Raw genomic sequence first — 26,617 nt, forward strand, 5'->3', positions numbered from 1 at the left:
CAGTAGAGAGAGAAACTCCCATTTTAAACATTATATCTTGGCCCCATAAAGTAAAAGGAAGAGAAGGAATAACATATGGCTGAAAAGTTCCTGAATTTTTGTCATCAGCCCATTTAAGTATTTGAGTGTTTTTTGTTACATTAGTAGCAGTTCCAAGTCCCATAAGTGTTGAGGGAGTTACTGTTGTAGGCCAGGTTGAAGGCCAATCTTTTTCAGCTATACAAGTCACATCTGTTCCTGTATCTAATAAACCATCAATTATTTTTCCCTGAATCTCTAATTTTTTCATAGGACGAGAATTTTGAATTTTTTGAACCCAAAATGCCATATCACTAGAGCCAAATCCTTTTGTTTGTCTTTGTTTATTTGAAATAGTTCGGTTTCCGATAGATAAATAGGGGAGTAGCAAAATTTGAGCAATTTTTTGTCCTTTATGAATAATCAAAGTCTTCCGAGATGGAGGTTCTATTAAAATCTTAATTTTTCCAGTAAAATCAGAATCAACAACTCCAGGAATAACTTTGATTCCCTGTAGGGAAGCAGAGCTTCTTCCTAGGATAAGACCAAAAGTTCCTTTAGGTAAAGGTCCATAAATTTTAGTAGGTATAGTTAGAACAGAAGAGTCTGAGGGAATAACTACTGATTTTGAAGATGCCAAATCTAATCCTGCTGAATCTGGTGTGGCTCTTAATAAAGCCCTTATAGTATATTCTGTTGAAAAAGATTGTTGATGTCCTCTATTATTTAAGGGGCCCGAGGAGGGCCCCATTACTAGTTTCCCGGCAATGGATTGGCAGTGATTTGTGGAAATTTTTGAGGCATTGGTCCACCTATTAAAAGTGTCCCATCTTTATGAAATTTAGAGCGACAGTCCTTTGCCCAGTGAAAACCCTTATTGCAACGTGGGCATAAAGTTTTGGGTCTAGATATCTGATTAGAAACTATGTTTTCTTTATTTTGAAAATTTTTATTAGGACAAACTTTACTAAAATGACCTGTCTGTCCACAAGAAAAACAGCTTTGATTTCCTTTATTTTGTTCTCTGTTTTGAAGTCTTTTAAGAAACTGAGCATTTGTTTGTCCTTGTAATGTTGCAGCTATGGCTACACCTTGCAAATATGAGGGTGATACATCAGCACAAACCTTAACAAAATCAGATAAATTTCCTGTCTTTCTAATAGGTCTTAGGAGTGTCTGACATGTAGTATTTGCATTTTCAAAAGCTAATTGTTTAATTATAATTTGTGTAGCTTCATTATTTGTTATAATTTTTTCCACTGATTCTTTTAATCGAGACAAAAAATCCTCAAAAGGTTCTTCAGGATTTTGTTTTATAGTACTTAAGCCAGAAGTTTTAACTCCTTTATTTTCCAATTGTCTCCAAGCATTAACTGCTAAATCTGAGCACTGGATCAAGGCAGGATGAGGAAGATGTAATTGATCACTTGGCTGAGCCCAATCATTTTCTCCCATTAACATATCAAGAGTGACTTCACTATTTATAGATTTATTATATCGAGAGCGTTCTTTAGCTCTATCTTCATAATCTGTTTTTCATAGTAAGAATGTTCCTCCAGGGAGACAAGATTTTGCAGTAGCAAACCAATCATATGGAGTCATCCATCTAGTGGCAATAATTTCTACTATCTGTAAAGTATAAGGAGAAGTGGGCCCATAATCATGAACAGACTGTTTTAATTCTTTTAAAAGTTTTAAAGGAAGGGGCTCCCATTGAGGCATATAATTCTCATCATTTGAATCAAAAGTGATAGGGAGAGTAAAACTTAAATCTCCAGATTGTAGAGCCTCTTTCATAGCTCCTTTAAATCCTACATTCCGTGGAGGAGGTGGTAAAGTATTTTTCATTTTGGAACCCAATTTATTTTTGGTAGAAGATCCGCAAGAATGTGTACTTATGGGGGCAAAGAATTCTTCATTATGATATTCAGTAGCTGCTTCTTCTAAATTATCTTTATTTTGTAAACAAGACTGATCCTTCTCCTCATCTTTTTTTAGGACATAAGTTTCACTTCTAGAGTCCTTCCTTAGGGGAGTTTCTTCAGTAGGGACAGTTAAGTTAATCTTATTTAAGATTTCAGCTTCTTGAGCTGGATCTAACATATCTTTTAAAAGATTCCATAATGCTATAGCATCTACAGGCATATTTTCTGGTCCATAATTAGAGTAATATGCTCTTAAAGCTTCTCCTATTTTTACCCATGTTTTTAGATCTAAGGTTCCCTCTTCTGGGAACCAAGGACAACATTCCTGAATAAAATGAAAAAACCTCTGTAATTGTGAAGTGGGAACCTGAACTCCTTTTTTTCTAAGCAAATGTTTAACAATATCAATGAATAATCCTCGTTCCTTGGATTCTGTATTTCCCATTTTTCTTTTACCTAATTACCCACTCTCACCTGTTCTGCCAACAGGGGGCTCGCGAAACCCACGGGTAATGGCCTATCCACTCCGAAAACAAGGGGGCAAATGCCGAGGGGGCTTACCTTCAGGTGCCGAGGGGATTACCTTCAGGTCCCTGGCTCGGGCGCCAATTGCCGGGGTCCAGCCCCAGCGGGGTCCAGGGAGTCCTGATGGAGGAGTGGCGTCGGCGAAATGATGAGACAGGAGTCGTTCCGTTTGAGCAATCTCCAGAGAGAGAGCTAAAACTGCTTTCTCTGGGTCCCCTTTTTATTACAATTTTTCTCATCATTATAGATTCACAATACGTCATTGATTATATAATTTAAAACTTTGCCAAGACATGACATTTCCTTAACCATGATTGAGAGCACACCAATCTACATTCTTCCAGGATATGACCCCCAGCTATACAATCATCAAAGTACAAAATCATCAATAAAACATGTCACCAATTTACATCCTTCAGATTTTCCCAAGATTTACTATTTTTCCCAAGATATGTTATTTCCTTATTAACTAATGCCAAACTACGTAACCAGACTCTAAGTCTTTAGCCAATCATTAACCTAAAGTACATTTGTACTTTATTTCTAATTCAAAATTCCCATCTAAAAAAGTCCCTTTAAATCTTATATTTAAAATATCCTAAAGTTTATGAATCATCCTTAAAACATATCAGAAACCTATACAACTTAAAGACTTAAGAATTTCTAAACTTAAGAATCTAAATAAAATAACATTTCTAACATTATTTTAAAACTGTGTCTTATAAACCTATTTTAATTGATTCCTAAATTTATTCTCATAAAACTGGTTGAGCTGCTTTCTCGAAGAGTTTCTTTGTTTCTCAGTCAAGGTACACTAGTTCTCAAAGAGTTTGTTTCTCAGTCAAGGTGCACTAGTTCTCAAAGAATTTGTTTTTCAGAGGATGATTGTTGTCCATTATTAGGTTTGTCCACAATGTACTAAGATAGAAGAATAGCCTTTTACTTTGTCCTTGATATGCTGAGGGGTGGGTAGAACGGCCTCCAAGGCATGAACTACCTGTTCTGTTCTAGCCATCTAAAATTTAATTTGTTTGACATTTAACATACTCATGCCTCCTGTGAGAAACATAAACATGAAAATGCAAAGTCCCAATTACATAAAAAAGGGTCTCATGGTTTCGGTTACCCACCAACCAGCGTGGCTTTGCCAGCATTGATCCTCACTGTGACCCTGTCAAGACAGTGGGAGAGCGGCTTTGCCAACACTTTTTCTCACTGTGACCCTGTCAAGACAGTGAGTGGGGGATCGCCTCCACCAACTGGCTTGCATCTTTCATGCCAGGGAAGCTCACTGGGGCTGTGATGAAGCTCCTGGGACCCTTGTGGGGCAGACTGAGAGGTCATTTCCAGGTGCAGAGGTGCAGCCACAGGCACCAGGAAGCTGGCACCCAAGCCACAGGTGGGCTGCCTGCAGCTTCTGACTCATACACAATAACGCACAGGAGGGCACCTTGTGTGCAGTCCCAGGATTGTCCTTCCTCCAGCAGGGGTTAAGCAGAATCTAACTGGTATGCTGGCAGAGTCCTGGGCTCACTGTGCATGCAGGCATATCCCCCTGATCTCCAGGAAGTCTGGGCCTCTTTATGATGCAGCTAGCTTTAGCATTAGACCTGGCTGACCCATTAATGCTCCATCGTGGGTGTGTCTTGAGAACGTGCGGCAGGGAAGGTGTTCCAGGGGTCCAGTGAAGACTCAGGGCCTCATCAGTTGGCTGCAGGACCTTGGTATAAGTGCTTCTGTCATCTCATGCCACACCCTGCAACAGTGACTCTGAAGGCCTGGGGGTTTCATGGGCTGCACTGGATCCCCCAATGTTTATCATGTGAAGCTTAATGCCTCCAACTGAGGCTGTCAGATGAAGCCATGGGCCCTAATCCAGCAGGACTGGTGATCTGGACATGCACAGATGTGCATGATCAGAGGAGTGACCTCCTGAGGCAGCAAGAGGGCCGCCATCTGCAGGCCACAGAGAGCAGCATCAGAGGAAACCACCTGCTGACCTTGCTCTTGGGATTCCAGCTCCAGGACTGCCACTGGAGCCACCAGTCAGTGGTATTTTCTCCTGGTGAAAGCAAACTCAGAAATGGGCTGCGGGCACACCTGCTCAGATAATGTCACCCACTCCCCACACAGCGTCCGAGAGCCCTGCACTGGCTGTGCCACCAGCGTGTGGAGGAGCCCCACTGGTCTGGAGCATTTCCCCCGCATCTCACTGGGGCTCTGGCCAAGTGCAGACAGGCCAAGGATCCAGGCAGCACTGTGGCTGGCCACGGTGACGGCCGGGCCTGGAGCACTAACTCAGCCCATGCCCTCAGCCATAGGACAGCCCCTTCCTCGGCTGCCCCACTCGAGCCGCGCACCCCGCCATACCTGCTCCATGAACACGATCAGCGATTCCCGGTTGTTCTCCCACTCCTCGGGCAGCTGGCTCTCATGCGGGTACTTATCGCAGCCCACATAGATGGACAGCTCGAAGCAGTTTGTGTGTAGGTAACTGAAGTCATTCAGACCTGCCAAGCCAAGGGACATTCTCGCTGAACTATGCTCCTGGAGGCAGGGGAGCCAGCAGGGGTGTTCCTGAGCACTCGGAGGATGTCACTAAACCCAGACAGGCACCTACCACTGACCAGCACCTGCAGGACTGCAGAAGTGAGGTCTGGAGAGAGTGGGCAGGGAGTGGGGGAAGTGCCCAGGGGAGGACACTGCCCCAGACGTCACTGAGAGAGGAAGGGTGGGTGTAGGTGCTTTTATGTATTTATTTTATTAAGGTGGTTTAACCCACAATCAGTCATTAACACTGTGGGGCTTTTAAGTGTTGAATTAAATCTATCTCCACAGCCACATGGACCTCAGCTTCAGCCATTTCCTACTCATAAAATTGGTGTAATTCTATCCCATGTTTTACTGAGTGCCTTCTGTCATCCAGGGCCTGTCCTAGGTCCCCTGAATCCCCTGGAGGAGTCACTGTATCCCCCAACCCAACCACCAGAGGTACGCAGAGGGCACATTTTTACACATAAGAAAATTGAGACCCCGAATGATCAGAATCAGATCTAGACTGTGGGCCCAGGTCTGCCTGGTGACAGCCCTTGCTCTCATCTCCAGACCACGAGTCACTTCTTGTGGACTGCGGGGCAATCATGCCCACCTCGAAAGCCCCAAGCAGACAACCCCCACATCCAACATGGACAAGCACGACTAAGCAGGGTGCCAGCGGCCACCCAGGCAGGCACACAGGCTCTGTGCAAGGTTCCCAGCCTGCAGCTGCTAAGGGCCGCTTCTGGCTTAAAATGGACTGGAGCTCACTCCCTGTGGTTCTAGAGGCTGGACGTGTGAGATCAAGGTGCTTGCACTCCCCCAAAGCCTCTGGGGGCTCCCTTCCTGCCTCTCTGCTCTTGGTGGCCCAGGTGTTTCCCTCTCTCTGCCTTGTCTCTACATGGTCTCCTCTGTCCCTTATAAGGACACTTTTCAGGGTTTTAGAGCCCACCTGGGTGACCCAGGATGACTGCATCTTGAGGCCTTTAGTGTAATCAACTTCAAAGACCATGTCTCAATAAGGTGACATTCCCAAGTAGGGGGCCCACAGGTGAAGCCACCGCCTCACCTAATATTTTTGCAAAAGCCACTCTCTACCAGATTCTGGGTTCCAATCACTCAGAAGCCAGCAGCAATGGGCTTTGGTCACTAATTGTGATAAAAGAAGGAAGGACAGGAGCAGTGGATGGCGTGGCTGTGTCAGGGAATGTGAGTCCTCTGCCAGGGCCTGGCCTAGCTGCAGAAAGCTGGCCCCGTGCCCAGTCAAGTCACTCAGGCAAGTCCTGCAGAGGGCCTCAGGGCCAGGGCAGTGTCCACTTGGGTTAGTACAGTTCTCCACCGGGGGCTGGACATCTCATGGCACACAGAGTGTCTGTGGCCACCCTCTTGGGCCTTGCAGTACTGATGAGGTGATAAGGAGACATTTTGCAAATGTCTCTAAAGGTCGGGAAGCCTGAGCGGCAGGATGAGAAAGCAGAACTGGAGGAAGTTCGGGCCAGGCCGGCTTTGCTGCTGACGCCACCCAGGGCCAGGCCCCGTGAGGACGGCTCCCACAGCCAGCTTCCTCCACCCGAGCACAGGGGACGAGGTGCTGCAGCACTGGGCAGCGCTTGTCAGGCCTCCAGTCCTGGCCGGGGCAGGGGACATACCCTGGTGTTTTCAGACTAGACCAGCTTCATGGGGGACACAGGGCCACATGCTCCTCAGAGCTCTGTGCACCTGCCTCCTTGGAGGACAAGGCACAGGACCAGAGGCCTGGGACAGGGAAACCAACGTCTGTCTCCGTGGTGTTCAATGTGCACAGTGCCCACGGTGGCTTTGTGAAGTTGACTGAGCCTGGCTCTCAGCTGTGTCTCCCCCATTAACCAGGAAGAACTGGACAAAAAGTGAGAGTGAGAAATCACATTTCATTATCCTACAAAGGACACACCTGCAGACTGTCACTCTTTTCGAGGGAGGACCATTAAAAAGGTCTGAGCCAGCTAGGGCTCCACCACCAGGTCCCTGGAATAATGGGAAATATAATTGAGAAAGAAAAACGCACCCCTGATCGCTGCATAGACCCTCCTTTACTCCCGCCTGGGTGTTGGGGGGGGGGTGGTTGCTCTCCTTTTATAAGTGAGATAACTGAGCCTTGGAGACTGATAGGGGTCTGTCAAGCAAGAAAGGGTCAGGCACAGCTGACTCTGCGTGACGCTACTGGTGACCCACCCCAATCCCACTGCGACCACACCCGGCGTCCTCACAGCAGCTCCTGAACCGCTGCACTTGAAGGTTTCCCTAGGTAGGTCCTGGGGCTAAAACTGAGCATATGAAGTGTGATTTGCCCCTAGGGACTCTTCCTGATAGACGGGGATTTGCAGCTCTTAAACATTTCATATGAGGCAAAAATCATGGTGCAGACAAGAGGGAACACCTCCACTTGGTGTTTAATAGAGAAAGAGTCGGGGAGGGAGGCTCTCTGTGTTTTAAAATGGCCATGGGAACACATAGTTGTACTTTTTGTCTTTCTCAAGGGTGGAAATATACATGAAAATTATGTGAAGGCGAAATTTAAAGCAAAGTAAAGTCGTATGAAAGCTCATTGGTACAGTCTACAGAGAATAAGAAGATAATCAAAAAAGAGATTCACAGTGAGTCTGCCCTGAAAGCAGGAAAGGGCAGGGATGGGAACTTGCCCTGAGGGTCTCTGAGAAGCAGACATTGAGCAGCCCACCCCTCCACCTTCTCAAGACACCTCTCAGGAGACATCACCATCACCACCACCATGGCCACCATCATGCCAACTTTACTAATGGAAACATATAGGGGTTCAGGGGGGTAAACTAACTTGCTCAGGGTCACACAGCCTCTCAGTGATAGAGGTGAATTTGAATCCAGGTCTTTCTGATGTAGAGTGTTATTCAAATCCATCATTGGATTAACCAACCTTCACAAAATCAAGAAAATAAGAAACAATAATTATGCTGGGGTCTTATAATCCAACGCTGGGGACTTTAGGGAATATGCCATCCTTATCCCTCTTGGATTAGGAGCCTTGGGATGAGAACAGCCAGAGTCAGGAAGCAAGGTGGAGGTTTCTGGTGGAGGCATCACCAGGCCTATTGGATTCTAGAAGGAACACCTCATGGTCCCCACTCTGCACATAGCTGCTTAGACCACGTGCAGTGTGGAGTCTGGAGGCCAGGTCTGCTGGCCTGCAGTGGATAGCAGATATGGTCTCTACCATGCAGGGGTCTCTGGACACACCTGCAGCCCACTCACTTCACACCTGAGCATGAGATCAGTCCATATCCCCTTCACAGGCTCCAGCACAGCAAACCCCAAGCCAGAACAGCTCCGAGTGAAAAGCCCAGCTCTGTGCCAGCATGCTCTGCTTCCTCACGGGGCTTTCTTTGGGGTCCAACACCACTAAGTTCACTTTCACCCATCTGTGATCCTATAACGTCTGCATAGCTCAGTGGCCAAGAACAAGGTCAGGCAGACCCCAACTTACCCCTTTCTTGCTTGGCAGACCCCCACCAGTCTCCACGGGCCAGTTATCTCACTTATAAAAGGAGAGTAACCACCTCCCAGACCCAGGTAGGAGTAAAGGCATTAGTCATGCCACTGAGGGTCGCCTGTGCCCTTCCTGTGGGGCCAGCTGTCTGTGAGTACGTGGCCTCGTGATGCCCTCCAGGACCATGAGACTTACTTCCGGCAACCGTGTGCCAGGAAGCTCCGTCGACGGTGCCCTCCTCCTTCTGGAAGTCCTTTGTGTGGCACACCCTCCTCCTGGTGTCCGTCATGAGGCCGTGGGTGGAGGCGTAGGAGTAGGCCAGCCAGCGGAACACGTGGTCGTCGGGCGTGGGCGTGTGCTCCTGGGTCTTCCACGCGGAGTGCACCATGTCGTAGGGGTAGGCCACCACCAGCTCGCCCCCCTGCAGGTTGCCACCCAGCACGAAGGGCATCTTTTCCATCCAGGCAATGACCGCTCTGGTCTCCGCGGCCACCTGTGAGCATGGAAAATGGATGGGTACCATGAGACAGAGACTGTTTCACCCTGGCTCTCAGAACAGCTGCCTGTTCAAAACAGCAGCAATTTCCTAGAATAACCTTAGAATTGCTAGAATTTCAAAATCTATCCTGGGGAACCTGGACTTGTGAAAATAGTGGATTTAAAAAAAAAAAAAAAAGGAAGCCAGGGAAGTGTCTGATTTCCATGGTGGGAATATTCCAGTGAACACCATTGTGAGAAGCCCTGGCTGGGTTCAATCCACAGTACTGCAGCTACATTCCCAGCCTTTTTTATTCTTTCTTTTGAGACAGAATCTTGCTAAGTGGCTGAGGCTGGCCTTGAACTTGTGATCCTCCTGCCCCAGCCTCCAGGGTCACTGGCAGAGTGATGATTCACTCCAACACCACTGAATCAGTTCACAGGCAGCACATCATCCATGGCTACCAATGGCACGAGAGACCAGCACCCCGAGTGTGGCCGAGCCCCCACCCAACTGTGGGCCTTGCAGTTTCTGTCACGATTATTCAACTGTGCCCTGCATCAAGGAAGCAGCACAGACAAAAGGCCAATGTGCACCCACAAAAAACCAGTTACCACAACAGCCCCGGTGACCTGGCCCCACTGAGGCCCGCCAACCTACTCTGTCCAGGCTCAGTCCCATGCCAGCTGCCTGGAGGTACCAGGGATGCATGCGTGACATCACGGGACACAACTGGCTGCACCAGACAGCAGAACACGCCAGAGAACCCAGTGGCTCACGGTCCAGCGTTACAGACCACGGGATCCCAGGGAAAACCCTCAGCTTCGAGGAGATTCAAAAGACTTCAAACCCTTGAAACCCACGGCTTTATGTGCATCTTGACTTGAGCAAGCTGAGGGGTTAGGTGGAATGAGAGGGGCTCAGAGAGGACGGAGGAAGAGTGGAAAATGGGGAGGAAGGGAACTCACTGACCAGTGTAACAGGGGGAGTGTGAACACTGACCAGACATTTCATAATATTAAGACATTATTTATTTGCAGTAATAACGGTAATAGACTATGGTACATTACTGTCTCATTATCATTTACTTTATATAGTAATGGTAAATACAGCTTTGAAAAAGAGTCCCCATTTTTTACAGATAGCTGTTGAAAAATTGATGGGTGATTGACACAGTCTCTGGGAACCGCTTCAGTCAGTGGGGAGGAAAAGAATGGGGGTGAAGTGTTAGACTCTGTAAACAAGTCTGGATGGCGCCTGGCAAAATGCCAGAGGGAGTGGTTTGTGAAGTAACGCCAGTGAACAATTAAGTGTGGAGATTCCTGATTGGTTGACTGCTGTATCTAGTTTATGCTAATTAAGATAAGCTGTGTGGAATGTATAAAAACCTCTGTTGTCCTACAATTAACGGCTCCCATTCCTGCTGTATCAACGTACACAAGTTGTTCGTCACCACCCCCACCCCCACCCCCGGTTATTTTGCTGCAGCCGGACTGCGGCAGTGAAGGTATTGACAAGTCAAGCCAAGTGACAAAGTCGGCCCCAGCCCTTGAGGGGCTTCCCAACTTACTGGGATGGTGCCTGTTTGACTGCTCATAGCTCCTGCGGATTCCACCGACCCCACCCATGGATCCCACTCACAGGGAACAGCCTCCTGAGATGAACCTCATTTTCTCTGTTTCATCCCACATGCAAATGTCCAAAATATGCGATTTAGTTTCATTTGCTCTTGATCTAAAGAGGAGGGAGTGACCACACTGATGGCTGACTTGTACATCTTCTCCACTCAACTGATGTTTCTAACGCTCAGCCCCAACGTCGACTCAAGCCATGGTTCAGTCTTTGTCACTTCAGCACTAAGATCTCAATTTATTCATGCTTAAGAGGACGGCATGAAGTAACCTCCAATCTTTGGCTGTAATGGACAGTGTGCTTTGACCTTTCTGGTGCTGTCACCTGACACCCACCTGAAAGTTCTCTTCCCTGTATCACAGCATTGGAATTACAGGTAACATCACAGGATGTGGAAATGTCCCAGTTTCGCAAGGTAATCAAGCTGGTCCCCAAAGTCACGACTCTCACCACAAAGGTATGACACCCACTGGGTCCATCCTGTCTGACATCTGGGTGTTGCTGGGCCTCTTATTTTTGCTGCTTGGTGGATGTGCAAGGTTCTCTCTTTCACACTTCCACACGTCCACATCTCCTGTGAGACCAGCCCTACATCTCCTCCTCTGTGAACTGCCTTCTGTGTCTTTTCTGCGGGGTTGCATACATTTTTCTTGAAACTCTTTATACATATTTTGGAAATTCTACTTCTTTTCAGCTACATAATTTGCAAATAACATCTTCCAGTTTGCAGCTTATCATTATAGTTTATTAAATCTTTTGTTGAGTAGATTTTCTTATTTTGAGGTAGTTGAATTTATTAATCTTTTATGATTAAGCCTGTGTGCATCTTGCCTAAAATAGGCTTTCTCACCCGGAAAGCTAATCATGTATATCCAGAGGTTTACTGAAGATTTTACTGTGAATTATTTTCAAGCTTTATCAAATGCTCTTTTCTGCAGATAAATTACTTCGTATTTGTGGGGTTTTTTTAATCATTTCATTAACTTGAGTTTCTTGTTATCTTTTTGATAACTTCTCAAATTAATTAATTTTTGGCCTTTCTTCTTTTGCAATAAATTTACTTAAAGATACACGTTTCTCTAAAGCACTATTTTGGGCTGTACTCCATAAATTCTGATAATAATATTTTGTTACCATTTGCTTAATATTTTTTGAGTTGCCAGTATAATTGTTTTCCTCTGACCTATAGTTAGAAGATTTTAAAACTTTTTCTAAATACATACTAATTTTTTCATTTGTCTTATCATCATCTTCCAGTTCAGACAGAAGGTGATGAGATCGTGTTTGTCTGAGTTCTATTCTCTGAAATTCCATCATAGCTCCATTCACCCTCAATTTTTGAAAATGTTCCAGGATTAATGAGAATATTCTCTAATTGTTGGTTGTAGAATTCTTATGGGTTCCTTATGTCAAGCCTATTGATCTTGTTAATTAAATCTTACTTTTACTGATTTCTCACCTCTAAACTGTCCGTAATTGAGAGAGGGATTGGTGATGCTGTGTAATTCTCCTGTACTTCTAGAGAATGAGAAGCTTAGAAAACTGAATTCCAGGCTTAAAGCAAAGTCTGAACTCTGAGGAGCTGAGCCTGGCTGTGCTGGAGTAATGGGGTGTCTCCACAGCCTCGGGGGGACCAGAGCTGGCAACCAATTCCAATTTTGATCCAAGTGCTCCCAAAATATAGCATCACTTGAATTCTTAAGTTTGCCAGGTATCATTGGGATGTTATGGACCAACTGGGTTGAACTTAAAACCAGGAGAAAGATTGAGAAGACCTGGAGCTCATAGCCAATGAGGTCAATACCATCCCTGCATCATCTTGTGGGCATCCTCACCAACCACAGGGTACCACCATGGTCTGTTCCCATCAGTCAACTTCTGGGGACCTGCTCAGCCCTGGGCTGTGGGCCACTGAAGGAGACCACATGCTGACCCTCCACCAGTAAGAGGCCCAGCATGCTGTGCTGCATGGGCAGGGGCTCGAGGCAGCATCCCTCTGGATTAGCCCGAGCGTGCTACCTAAACTACAGCTTCCCAAAGCAGTGGATGCCCTGTGCAGAGAAACTGCCCAGTGAGATTTCAGCCCAAGTCTGCAGGGATTCTAGGAAGGCCTCCTACTGGCCACCGAGCTGCCTGAGAAGGGGACCTTAAAAAAAAAAAAAAAAAAACACAGGAAAAAACTTTCTCTCCTCTTCCTTCACAGTCATGACAGCCTGAGCACCGGCTGCCACCCTGGATTATGACCTTGAGGGTGAAAGTCACATGTCTCCATGGTAGAGGCAGAAAGACAGATATTCATCTGGGTTCCTGGGGTTCAACTACAAGGTCGAACTAACACTAACCTAGGTTCCAATCAAAGCAGACCGGGTGAAGGACATATGAGATCAAAGAATAAGGGAAAGGAAGGGAGTTACCGCTGACAGCGAGGGCACCCCAACAACGCATGATGCTTTCATGAGAACATATTTGTGAAACAGGAACAAAGGCATTTGGTGAAAACATTTCCTACCCAATTTCATTTTTTGTTTCCAAAGATGTGACACATGCAATAAACCCACAGGTACTTATTCAAATAAAATCAGATGCGTCAAACAGTCAGTGAGGGCTGTAGGTAATGTCATGGAAGACTGACAGGGAGGACAAGGATGACAGCAACCAACAGGTAAAATTCAGACATGTGTGCTTTGGTCTTTGCAACACTGTGCGGTTGTCAAGAAATGTAATTCAATATTTTCTAGGAAGAACCTCCAAGTACCCATTCGGAGGGGGCTCCTTCTCTGCCCACTTCCCTGCTTCTGGAGAAAGCAAAAGCACATGGCTTTGCCCTGCTCCTAAGTGCCAGGCCTCGGCCATAGCAGGTGTCCTCTGGCTGCCCGCTGCTCAGCAGATCGGGATACTTTTACTCATGGTGGCATTTTCAGACAGAAACCACTCAGGGATGGCAATGTGGTGATTGGGAACTTTCCTGGGGACGTTCTGCCGATCCTCTGCCTCCCAGAGCAGCATGTTCAAATCAGGAAAGTTGTTGTTGATGTCAATCCCATCGTGGGTCCAGCGTCCCAGGGACCAGCCTCCCAGCTCTGAGCCCTGAGAGAAGATTCAGAATGTAAGGAACCCGCAGATGTAGGAAAACCAACCCCTGCCCTAGGAGATGCACATGTCCACCTCCACCCGTGTGTCTCGGAGCCTCTGACACACTCTGACCTAAAGATGGCATCCAGGAGAGTACTGAAAACCTGCTGCTGGAATTTGATGGGTGACGAAGGGTAATACAGCAAGGTCACTCCAGAGGGCACCCAGAGAACCACCCTGCCACCTGGCACTGCTCAAAGGGATGAGACCCTTCCTCCCACCTCTCTCCTGCACAGCTCGGTGGGACCTCTGAGTGACCACGAACCTAGGACTCCACCCTGCAGGGCAACACGAGGCTGGCACAGCCTAGAGTGCTTGTTTTGCCGCCTGCCCAGGTTCTGACCTGCAGATCCCCAGTGAACTGAACCAAAGGTCTGTAACCTAAAGCTTGCATTTGATAGGTGCCACTGTTTATACAGGGGTCCACTTTATCCTCAGATACTATGGTAAATCATCGTGGACCCACAACACAACATAGTTCTAAGTACCGTCAGCACATATTTACATACATAGGCTTGTTTTATATCTACCAATGACCTACGAAAATTCTGCATCAGAGTTTAGACAGGAATCATAAATAACATCTCAGAATAATAAAAGCAGCTCTCCTTACAGGGCTGTGGAGAGGGTAAAGGTGCTGCGCATGGCTGGCACCTGGTTTCAGGGTGCAGTCAACACAGGGCGTAAGTCTTCCATCATTTCATCCTATATATGTTATTATTCATGTTCTCTCTGTCCATTTAGTGGGCATGTCCCTCTTTCAGGGTCGCCATGGTTCGCATCTCCCATAAACCTCGTGGTTTCCTGGCCACAACAGGGAAGCACCAAGAAGAAGCCTCCTGAGGACCTCCCGTGGCCTGTTGGCCGAGCACACCCTGGTAAAGCCTCACTTTACCCCTTCGTAGGCCTTCTCGTAGCTGTCGGGGTTGAGGGAGGGAACGATGTGGATCCGGGTCTCCTCCACCAGGAGGACGATGCGCACATTCTGGCCCAGGTACTCCTGGCACAGGAACTGCAGTAGCAGCAGTAGCAGCTCACGGCCCAGCACCTCGTTGCCGTGGGCACCCGCGATGTAGTGGAACTTGGGCTCACCTTCACAGAGAGAGGCACAGGCTGGGCGGGCATGCGCACGGCCAAGGGCGCCTGTCCCTGCCTCTGAACGATAGAAACTTAGCTACGTAGCCCAACCTGTTCTTTCCAATAAACCTCCCAAATTATAGCGGGATAATTTTTAAATTCCAAAATAGTCAGGTATGTAGGCAAAGACAGAAAAATCCTGGGTGGCACAAGCCACGAGCAGTCCTGCTCATTCTTATGAGGTTTAAGGGTTACAAGTCACAGCAACCATATTCTCTCTCCTTTTCCATGTCTTACAAAGACACAAAGATGAAAGGACACAAGCAGAAAAGAGTCCTGCAGGGCAGGTTAACAGCAGTACAGTTGGGAAAGGGGCTGAGCATTTTCTCTTTCAAAGCTCAGCTTCTGAAATATGAGGGGTGCTATGGTTTAATGTGTGTCTCTCCAAAATTCACGTGTTGGAACTAAGACCCATGTGATCGTATCCAGAGGTAGGGTTGCAGCTGATTAGTAGCTAGTACCCTTTAAAATGGCCTAAGGGAACCAGCAAGGTCCCTTTCCCCTTCAGGCTTCCGCCCGGAGAGGACACAGCAAGAGGGAGCCTTGAGAGAAACGGGCCTCAGCAGACACTGAACGTGCCGGCCCCTGGTCTTGGACGTCCAGCTTCCAGAACTGCGATAAACAGATTTCTGTTGCTCGTATGTGATCCAGTCTCTGGAATTTTGTGATAGCAGATGAACAGATCAGACATGGGGCCATCTGTGCTGGGCAGAGCTGACAATTCTCTGCCCCTTATTGTCCTCACCGCTGCTGAGGACAATGTGACTGACCAGCAGAGCTGACATCTGCCCTTCAAAAGAAACTCCAGGGATTCAGTCGAATGCGAGGGCTGAGTGAATCTGACAATCTCTGAACCTAAATGGCAGTGGATTTCTAAGCAGCTGGCAGATTTACTAGAAAGGAATCCAGAGAAGCCCACCCTACCTGCAGGGGCTCAGGGTGGGGAGCAGGTGAATGGGAAGTGGCTGAATGCAGGAATGGGTAAAGATAGGACTGACATGAAAAAATAAAAATAAAAAAGAGGGAGACAGCCTGGCATGGTGGCGCACACCTGTAATCCCAGCATTTTGGGAGGCGAGGTAGGAGGATCGAGAGTTCAAAACCAGCCTCAGCAAAAGCAAGGCGCTAAGCAACTCAGTGAGACCCTGTCTCTAAATAATATATAAAAATAGAGCTGGGGATATAGCTCAGTGGTCAAGTACCCCTGAGTTCAATCCCCAGTCCCCTTCTCCAAAAACAAACAAACAAAAAAGAGTGAAGCACTGTAGCTTAAGCCATCAATGAGTAGCATTTCCTCCTGGGAGAGGAGTCTAGCCACTTTCTTCCTCGGCTGTTGTGAATGGCCTTGGAGGGGACACAGGATCAGGTGCGGGCTCTATGGAGAGAAGGAAGGTGTGTCCAGCTTAAATAATCTGCGGCCTGTGTCACAGGGGCCAGAGGCTCTCAGGTCTCCAATCTGTGTGCCCTACAGAGTCCACCCTATGAGACAGCTGACGATGGCCAGTGCAGGCCCTGCTTCCTGAATGTTCTCGGGGATAGAACATGATGCCTGAGGAGGCACCATGGATAAGGCGAATCACCGTCACCCCAGGGGCCCCTCACCGACTTCGTGCTCGCCTGGGTGGTCGGAGATCTCCACGGCGTACAGCTTCAGGCCCTGGTGGCTTTTGCCAATGTTGTAGATCCTGGTGATACTGGGGCACATTTCGTTCACGACCTTCATCAACTGAAAGACAAAGTCAATGAACCATTTCAAGTAACGATGGGGCAGACGTCTCAGGAGGTCAGCCGCTTGCTTCCTGTTCCCCACAGGGCCCTTCTCCCACAGCCTGGCTGCTCCACGTGGACGCTCCTCCCCACAACCATCCCCCCAAGGCTCTCAGCACCCACCTTTTGTGCCAGCCTGCCCTGGGGTCATCTCTAAGGAGGCGCTCCTGGCCATTGCCCACTGCGGCTCTGGACACTGAGCGCCCCTGGCTGTGGTACCACCTCCTGCCGCGGTCTGAATGTTTGTGTCCCCCAAAAGCATACACTGAGACCTAGTCACCAAAGCCACAGTGTCCAGAGGTGAAGCTGGCGGGGCAACTAGGTCCCAGGGCAGAGGCCTGGGGAACAGGAGTGGTGACTGCGTAACTGGGGGGGCTCGCTTGCTCCTCCTGCACATAGGCATGTGGGGACAGCGTGCCTGTGAGCTGGAGGGAGAAGCCTCCAGACACAGCTCTGCCACTGGCTTCCTCCAGAGCTGCAGCCTCCAGAACCCAAGCAACAGCTGTGGCCAGCAGCTTGTTCATGGTGCTTTTGTCATGTCGGTCCTGTGAGCAAAGAGGTCTCCCTGGCTGTGGCCGTCACCTCCCTCCAATAGGGCTGTCACCTCCTCGACTTTGGCTGTCACCTCCCTGGTTGTGGCTGTCACCTCCCAGGTTGTGGCTGTCACCTCCTTAGTTGTGGCTGTCACCTCCCTGGTTGTGGCTGTCACCTCCTTAGTTGTGGCTGACACCTCCCAGGTTGGGGCTGTCACCTCCTTAATTTTTGTGGTTGTCACCTCCTTAGTTGTGGCTGTAATCTCCCTGGTTGTGGCTGTCACCTCCCTGGCTGTTCATCACATTTGTCATCACCTCCTTGACTGTGGTCATTATTTTTCACTCTGATTTCCTGCTTTCTTAATAAATATCCTTGGACATGGGTGGTCCATCTGAGTGTCTCTTGAATACAATTTCTCATGACCTACGCACATGGTGCTAGGATGGGGGACACTCCCCGCTCCGCGCTCCTGAGCTGCTGTGCCGACACAGAGGGGCTGAGAGCACCACTCCTGTGAGTGCTGAGTGAGGACCGCACATGCGGCGCGTAACTGGTGTCACAGGGGAAGGGCGCAAAGCAGGTGTCAGCACAAAGTGAAATCCGTCTGTGCTGCTTTCTGGATCTTTCCGTTGGAGTCGGCTGGTCAGACTGACAGCTGTGGTCTGCGAGAGCGACACAAGTGCTGAAGGAGTCACCAGGCTTCACAGCCACGCGGAGGGAGCTGCCCTTGTGGGGGAGGACCAGAGACACCTCCCTGGAGGCTGCCTTGCCTGGACCACTCAACGAGGCCCTGTCAGTCTGCTTTGGGGCGGCTTGGACTTGCCAGCTTGGTTCAACTCGTTTAGCCACTCCAAGTGCAAGACGCCCCGATTCAAGGGTCACGGTCCATTCACTGCATGTTTATTGAGAAGCCTGCCCCTTACCAGGCCCCGTGCTCCTGGTGGAGGCTTCACTCATCATGGGACAGCTGCACCACCCTCTGTTAATGTCAGGAAGGGTGCAGCCAGGATGGTTGGCAGATAGCACCCATTAGGAAGGGCTCCACCTTTCTGAAAAGATGAGCTGGACTGCTCAGCAAGGGAAAGGCACAGTCCCCGAGGGACAGCAGGGGCCTGCAGGCACTGGAATGATCTTTCAAAGGTTCCTGGTCAGCAGAATGATACACTGAAGGTCCTTGTAAATTGTAAATAAGCTGCTGCAACTTTTATAGTGGATGAAAATCTATTCAAACTGGAAAACTGATATTACACAGAGCCTATGATACAGACAGGTGTCATGCTGTGGTCGTTGTCACCTGCATAACACAGTATTCTGCCATCACCGGGCAGAGCAGGTTAAGGAGAATTCCTGAGGGCCTGAAGGATTTATCCTCACTATCTTGGCTTCCGGCACACCTTCGAGAGGTGACAGGCGCTCCTCTGGTTAGGAATTCAGGGTCTGATTCTCTCGTTGATTCTGGGGGAAAGTGTGCTTCACTCTGCAGTGACTCACTTTGTGTCGCAATATTCAGTTGAGAAAAACCCAATTGCTAAAGACCCATGTTTGCAAGACAGCTGAGGCAGACACCTGCCACAGGGGAGGGGCATGAACATCACAGGGGACACACACAGGTGGCAACAAAAATGGCTACAAGAAAGAGCACCCACATCCCTGCCAACATAAAGGAGACAGCAAAAATGTGTCATCTCACCACCAAGACCTCCAGGTGATGTAGACAAGGCAGAGAGACTGCCCCCATTCTAAAGACAGCCAGGCTGAAACTCAGAGACACACCACATTTCCTGCCCTGAGTCACTAAGGGGTGATATGCGGAAACCTAAGATCCAATGAGATGGTCAACAGAGATGGGTCTTTAGGGGGTGTCCTAATGAATGAAATTAATATCCTTTTAAAAGGTCTGTAGGGAACTAGCGAGGCCCTTCCCTCTTCTACCTCCCACCACAGGAGAGCAACAAGGTGCCATCTTGGAAGTGGACAGTAGGACTTACCAGACACCAGACGTGCTGATGCCTTGACCTTGAACTCCAGAACATGAGAAATACACTTCTGTTGTTTGTGAATTATCCGTTCTCTGGTATTTTGTTACCATAAGTATTAACAGACTGAGACATGTGAGAAAATGTAAGACTGAGGCAGGTAAGAAAGTTTGAGAAGGATCTATCTGTAGGTTTGGGGGTCACATACTGATACAACAGTGTTTGTCCAGTGAATGAAAATGTTTAAAGAATAAATAAAAGGAGGCAGAGGAGAAAAAGTTCTCTTCCATGGTCTTTCTTCATTCACCTGGGAAACAGACTGCGCCCGGTCAATGGGAAAGGAATTCCACAGGATGGGAAGAAGGAGAGGATTGCTGGGAGGGACCTCGTGGCTCAGGACTTTGGTGTGTCTGGACCCCCAGGTCGCTGCCCTACCCTGACTCCCCCCACCACGACCTCCCCCAGGGCCAGGCTCAGCATGGAGAGGCTCATGTCCTGTCCCTTTACCTTCATCTGCCTGAACCTCACTCTCCACAGATCAGCCAAGCAACCAGGGCTTCCTGAGTATGGGGCCCCGGCAACACTGTACCTCCCAAAAGAGTCAAGTTAAACCTAGTCCTCAAAATCACTTCTCTCCTTCCTGGGAAAGCACCCACTCCCCTGCAGGACAAGGCCAGAGTCCTCTCTCTCCCCAACTCACTTTACCAGGTGGCCTCAGACTAGCCAGAGGGCCTCAGAGATGCCTCCCTCCATCTTTGTCCAGGCCCAGGAGGCCCCTGTCCTGGGGACCCAATGGCTCTTATTCACCTTCTCTCCACACAGATAAGAGGCCCAGCCTTGCTCAGCGAGGAACCTCAGGACCAGGCTCATTCCCAGCCCACTGCCCACTGTGGCAGACACTCCCTGAACGCCCCACCTCCATGCCGCGGTTCTTGCTGCCCTTGCTGCTGGGCATGCCCTCCTCTGTTCCCGCCTGCCAAAGCCCTCACCAGCTCCAATGAGGGAGACGGACAAGGTGTCTGTGAAGGAACAGCAGTCAAGTGATCATAAGTTGTGACCCGCTCTGAAGGCCTTCTGCTTCTCCTGGCCCGGCTCTCCCACTCGGCCCCCACCTTCTCCCCTGCTTCTCAGCTCCCCCCCCCACCCCTGCACCTCCCTGGGTCTGGGCAGAGCCTCTCAAGTTGGTGCTCAGGAGAGTTCCTGAGCCTGGGAGGCCACACACCTGGCCTCTCCCTCCCATAAGGTGTAAGATTTTCACTTTCTCTTCTTGCTTTTCATTGCTGTTTCTCTTTTTATTTTTTTTTACTCATCAGAAATGTCTCTGTCAATAGTAGGGTAAACTAACCATTGTCCCCAAGGTAGAGAGACGTCTACAGTAACCAGCCAATGCCACGAGGGAATCCAAGTGGCAAGTCACACTCGGGAACTTGCCATACAATGGAGAAACGCTCCCTGGACAGTCTCCAGTTGAGCACTGTCAGGCAGGCAGACCCTTGAGGACTCAGTCAGTGCCCCTGAGGCAGCTGACTGATGATTCTATGTCCTTGTAGTGGCTTTGACACCCGCCCCCCAAGTGACAGTGACCTTGCGTGATGAAGGCTGCTCCACCAGCTCTCCTTGAGAGAGGAGCCCCGTTGTCCATGTGCAATGGCTACTGACCGACACCAGCACCCACACACTTTGGTGCAGCCTGCTGCCTTTAAATGCAGATTTATGGCTCAGATTTATGGCTCTTGACGTTCACTGCACCAACTAAATTGATATTTTCTCTCTTTTGGACTCAGTGGGATGTCCTGAGATGTCCAGAAAGCAGTTCTGAGTCAATCCATGGTGCCCCTGTGATGGAACTGGGGGCAGAGCCACAGACACCCCAAGAATGCATAGCCGCAGGCATGAGTCATGGACCTCAAGTCCAAGGACATCATCTTGGTTTCTGAAGAGCAAGAGGCTCAACACTGCCATCTTCCCGGTCAGTGCTGACAGGTGTCTAGAAGCTGCCTGTCAATTAAATGACACTGGGCTGCTGGGCGTGTTCCCTTCATAGACTGGGCTCAGCCTACAGGCCCCGAGCTCAGACACGTCCTCCACATTTGTCTTGGCGTCTGCTCCTTCCCTCTGCTCCTCCAGCCCTCCTTTGAGCCTCAGTAATTTGCCTGAGTGAATCCTTCTCTGAAAATACATTCTCACGTACAGTCCTGCTCGTTCTGACTCTTCAGACTGATGCTTTGATTTCTAGGGACTTCTTGTCTGCCCACAACCCCTGTGCATTTCCAGCACATGTGGGGGGCAGACATGGAACAGGATGTCAGAGGCAATGCGCTCCACCCAGGGGCTGCCCCTTACCTGTTCTGATTAGTGGTGGCCCTCCCCCCTTCCTCAGCCAGCAGGCACAGGCTGCCACTGCTCAGACTGCGGGCCTCGCTGATCAAACCTGGGGAATCTCCTCTGATGGTCTTTTCCTGCCAACTGCACCCCCCACTATAAAGGTGTCAAGCAGAAGCTCTGAGACCTGGCTATGCAGCAGAAGCCCAAGGTCAGCTTTTAAAATCTTGAGTCCCCAGGTCCTTCTCCTAAGGGTTCTGCTTTACTTGTTCTGAAGCGAGTTCAGGAAAGCGTATTTTTACAAATTCCCCCAGTGTGACTATAACAGGCAACCAAGATGGAGACTGAGAATCTGTGTAACACAGGGAAATGCTGTGCAGTGACTTGGTGACTTGGTTTCCTCATCTGTAAGAAAGGATGACCACAGTGCTACCCTCCTGGGGTGTTAGAGGACTGAACGCAGTGATGTGGGCTCCAGCAGAGTCCTGCCAACAGCAGGGTCCCCATGTGCTTCCTCTTCTTCGACTCTGCACATGACTGACTTCCTCCGTCCCTGACCTGGCTCACACACACAGTGGTTCTTAGGAACTGGAGTATTAAATGAGAAGAGAGTCTGGATTTCAGGCCCATTTCAACCCTGTGCAGTGGGAGAACCTTCCAGATCACTGAATCCCAGAAAGACCCCTCAGTCTTGAAGGTGCGAGCATTCAGTGTGTCTTCCACAGCCAAAGGGACAATTCAGGTTCCTGTCCCTTGAACATGAACCCTACATACGAAGTGCTTAGGGCATTTGCCCTGCACAAACTCCTGGCCTGAGGCTACAAGCTCAGTTTCTTGTTTTGTTCTGTGTTTATTTTGTGAGGTGCTGGTGTTGAACCCAGGGCCTCATGCACGCTAGAGGAGAGCTCTACCACGGAGCCACGGCCCCACTCCCCGTGTCCTGGGTCTTACCTGGCACATTTCCTTATAGTTGTGGTGCTTAAAATCCAGGTCATCCGTGGTGGTCATTTCATTTTGTCGGTGGTAATAGTTATTAGGATCTGGGGACAGAGAGATGACCTTGAATTCATTCACACCATTCTGTTACTTGTGGTAACCCTGTTAGGGCTTGACTCATGAAAGCACCAGGGGGATGGCAAAGCCTTCCCAGCCCAGTCCAACCTCGAGCTCCTAACATTGGCTCAGAGGCAGAGAACCGAGACACAGGGAGCAAGACAGGGTTTGGAATCACCCAGTGGCTAAGGGTGCAGAGCCAGGGTGCCTGGGTCCAGATCTTTTCCATTTATGTGCTGTGTGATCTTGAGCAAGTCACTAGTCAGTCTTTGCCTTCGTTTTTCACCCATAAACAGGGAATAGAGTGGTTCTGGCCTCACCGATCTACTGGTAGTGGTAGAGGAAACATCCTATGTGCCTAGCAAACAGCCACTCTAAAGAAATAGATGCAATATCAAAGCTGTGCGCATATGCAGGGACTTTAGGAAGTGTGTGGACACTGCTGGGCTCTTACTGGGGACACATTCCTTTTGTTCTTCCTAACAGAGGCCCCACATTTGGAAGTCCCCTCTTCCCACCTCTAGAAAACTCAGGGCCCCAGCTCCAGGCCATCAAAGCATGCCCGCCCCCGGCCCCCCGGCCACTCTAACTGCTCCAGCACTTGGGCACAGAGGAGGACAGGAAAAGTGTGCAGAAGCACATCGCCTGCTTGCCACAGTGGGCATCTGACTACAAGAGGAACTAGCCCCAGGAAGACCTCAGGGACATGGGCAACCAGGAGCAAAAGACAGAGAAGCCCAACTACATCAGGAGCTGCTGAATAGCCAGCCCTGCAGCTCGGCCCTCCCTGGACTTGCACTCACAAGACACAGAGTGACCATAATGCTGAAGTCAGTGAGTTCCCTTCACGGGAGCAAAAGTTCCTTGGTAGGTGTAATCAGACCATATTAACCGCGGTGACCCTGAGGACTAGGGCTTGGGCTCTGGGGAGGACATGCATGCTCTTCGCTTGATTCCCTTCCAGAAGCATAAGTTGATTTTTACCCTTTAATTTCTTAAGCTTGTATTCTGCATATAATTATAAAAACCAAAGAACACACAGAAAGAAGGGGACACGGAGGAGGAAGAACAAGGAGGACAGCAGGAAGGGACATCAGTTGGTGCTGAGGTCCTTCTCCTCATCTGATGATGACAGGAAAGGAGGGTGGCAGGCCCCAGCCAGCCTGGTAGCATCTCCACCAGCACCAGCTCCCGACAGGAAGAACATGGGAGCTTTGGAAGGCCGACCCACAACCCTAGGAGCATGTGAGCAGCTGGAGAGCCACAGCGGCCTCGGCTTGATGCAGGAGGCTCCAAGGTCATTCTGGAAGCAGAGCCAAGGTAGGTGGCAGAAGGACGGGCACTTGCTCCCTAGGGTGGCAGGCTGGGCCCTATCTCTGATCCGAATGTGCAGCACTGGCTCTTTGTCAGAACCAACCTGACAGAACCTTTTGACTCAGCAGGGTAGAACCACACTTTAACAGAACGCCAGCTGACCCTGCAGGCCGGAAGGCTGACAGCCGCCCAGTGTGTGGCAGCAGGGAGAAGGCATCAGTGATGTTCCACCCAGCCGGTCAGCTGAGCCAGCCCTGCGCCCTTGAAGATGGCTTCACCCTTCAGAACTGAGGTCACCTGCCACAAGGTAAGAATCACAGATGAACACAAACACTGAAAATAGAATTTTAAATCTTCACAAAAGGTTTTCCAGTGATACAATCAGATACGAGTAACCAAGGAGAAAAGGAAATGTCTCCGGAGGCAGGCGGGCATGCTGGCCAGCAAGAACAGAGAGGCTCAGCCAGAGGCCCACTCATTTCTCCAACACTTTCCTTTGGGGAGTGGGCTGACAACACCTCTGGCAAGCTGCCTTCCCTTTGAATTCCAAACCTGTAGATTTCAAAGCAAATGAGAAGCATGTATTTTTTGCATTAATTTCCACCAAACCTACCCAGTCATCTACAGTGAACCTAACCAGAGCTGTGTGCTGAGAGCTATTCCACACCCTGCCCCAGTCTCTGGGGCCTCTTTCCAAAGGACTTGAAAGCCCCCTTTGTTTTCCAACACAAGTTCTGCCTTCAAGGTTGTGAAAAGGAGTGAAGAAAAACTGAGAGCCTCCAGGACAAAAGAACTTTGTGTCTGGGATATTCTTCCTTCCTTAAGACTAATCAGTTTGCTGAAAGGTTCAGGTACAAGTTCCAGAACTGTCTCAAAGCCACGGCGAGTTTGCACAACTTTCAGTCTCCCTATCCTGAAAAAAATTCTTCTTTCCTGTCCATTTATTCTGACTGGCCAAGGTTTTAATTGAGGCTCTACTAGGAGCCACACACTGAAGTAATGAGTGCACACAGAGCAATTGGCATCCCATGTGTCCATCCCCAAATTCCCTCTGTGGGCAAAAGAATTCCTTTCCCTGTGAGTTCTGAGGGAGCTGCGCTGCCATGTGACTCAGGCCAGCCAGTTAACACACTTGTTCTGGCCGCAGTCCCTGAGCCCAGTGATCCCAGGATCCACACGGGGCCACCAGAAGACTCTTAGCCCAGATCTGAGGAGTCTCTCCTACTGGAATCTCTCTGAAGAGAGGATGACTTTGGTCATCAGTGGCCACCTGCCTGTCTGCAAGAGACCAAGTGAGCCCTGACCTAGAAGGCCCTGAGACAGTAGACCTACCCTAACCTGAAGCCAAAATCAGACCCGCTCCTAAGATTTGACATCAGCCCACTTTTTTCTCTTAAGCTAGTTGGAACAGCGTGCTCCCATCTGAAGCCCCAGCTGCCTCAGTCTACAAGCCTGACTGTCTCAGATGGAGCTTTGGCTCCTGTCTCCTTCGGGGCACATCCTATATGCTGAAAAACAGCTGATTCCTCAGAGACACCCTAGTTACAGGGACAAACTCCAGACCTTGGTACCTAAAGCTGTCTTCCCAACAGACTCCCCTTACCAAACTCCCCAAATGCTCTGTTCCCCTGATTCTGCTGACTGAGATGTGGTCTAACCAGAGAGAGGCCACCATGTGCTGGTTTGCTTGGGGCTGTCCTGGTTGATAAATTGAAAACTTCCTGTGTCCCAGACAATTGGGATGGGTGGTCACCCCGTCTAGCAATCAACTCTAGCAAGCAGATCTCCCTTTACAAGGCAGTATACTCATGCAGCTTAAAGGCTCAACTCTCACAGCAGATGCACATGTTTTCCTATTAAATAATTAACTGTTAATTCTTTGGCCCATTGTTCACTACCTCAATGACCACAGTAAATGAGAGCAATCTTGTGATCTCATCTTCAGTTGGATCTGGCCTGTGTCCGGCTGACACCCGGTGCTTAATGGAGACATGGCTTCCGTCTTGGAGCAAAAGGCCTTCCCTCGCTTGGTGCCATTGTTACGGAACACTGCTATATGCCACATACTTCACTCAATATGCACAGCACTATCCAGCTACAGAACATTTTTCATCTTGCAGACCTGAAACTCTAAACCCATGCAATTACAGCGCCCCATTTTCTTTTACTTCTGAGCTTTAAAAATCCTATTAATAGTCCATGGTCTATGGTAATGCACTTTCCAGCTCAAAGATTTCTGGAAATATTCACCAAGTCTTAAAAAGCAACCCACACCCTCCAAGTCTGCCTCCACCAGAGGCCTCACAGGAAAAGGAGAAGGGAGGGCATGGTTGGAATGCAGAGATGCAGAATGGAGGTAAGTACATTTTTCATAAAAAGAATTCCAGGAAGCATGGAACTGGTGGCTGCATTTAGACCTCAAGGTCACCTTGGGTTTGGGGAGCTGCATTGTCTGCACAACTCTGGCTTCAATCTCATTAACTTTCATGAAGGTATCTTTTCCGCACAGCGATGATGAGAGGCTCAACTTGGACCTCTGTGCCACCCTGGTCCTCGGACCTGACTACCACCAGGCGGCATGTGTGAACACTAGTGCACCTCTGGACAGAGTGCTAAGTAACTTCTAGAAGAAAAATGGCCCTAAATATTTAGGGGGGGACAGCAGAATACTGCTGAGGCCATACTTGACAGCCACCCAGATTTCACAATGCAACTGTCTCTGCGAGTGATTCAACAGCTCCCAGGACCTATCTTCAAACACACCCCAAGA

General features: G+C 49.1%; 1 protein-coding gene across 1 annotated transcript in view; it reads right to left on the bottom strand.

Moving 5' to 3' along the window:
- The window catches only part of LOC143385936 (inactive carboxypeptidase-like protein X2), a 68,192-nt gene that overhangs the window by 12,347 nt on the left and 29,228 nt on the right, over positions 1-26,617 (bottom strand). The window contains exons 5-10 of the mRNA XM_076841374.1: positions 22,432-22,520; positions 16,484-16,607; positions 14,640-14,836; positions 13,521-13,699; positions 8,698-8,996; positions 4,839-4,978 (exon numbers count right to left, since the gene is read on the bottom strand). Coding sequence (XP_076697489.1) covers positions 4,839-4,978; positions 8,698-8,996; positions 13,521-13,699; positions 14,640-14,836; positions 16,484-16,607; positions 22,432-22,520 — 1,028 coding nt within the window. The remainder of the gene's footprint in view (positions 1-4,838; positions 4,979-8,697; positions 8,997-13,520; positions 13,700-14,639; positions 14,837-16,483; positions 16,608-22,431; positions 22,521-26,617) is intronic.

Source organism: Callospermophilus lateralis (genome assembly GCF_048772815.1).
Source record: "Callospermophilus lateralis isolate mCalLat2 chromosome 11 unlocalized genomic scaffold, mCalLat2.hap1 SUPER_11_unloc_1, whole genome shotgun sequence".
Lineage (NCBI taxonomy): Eukaryota > Metazoa > Chordata > Mammalia > Rodentia > Sciuridae > Callospermophilus > Callospermophilus lateralis.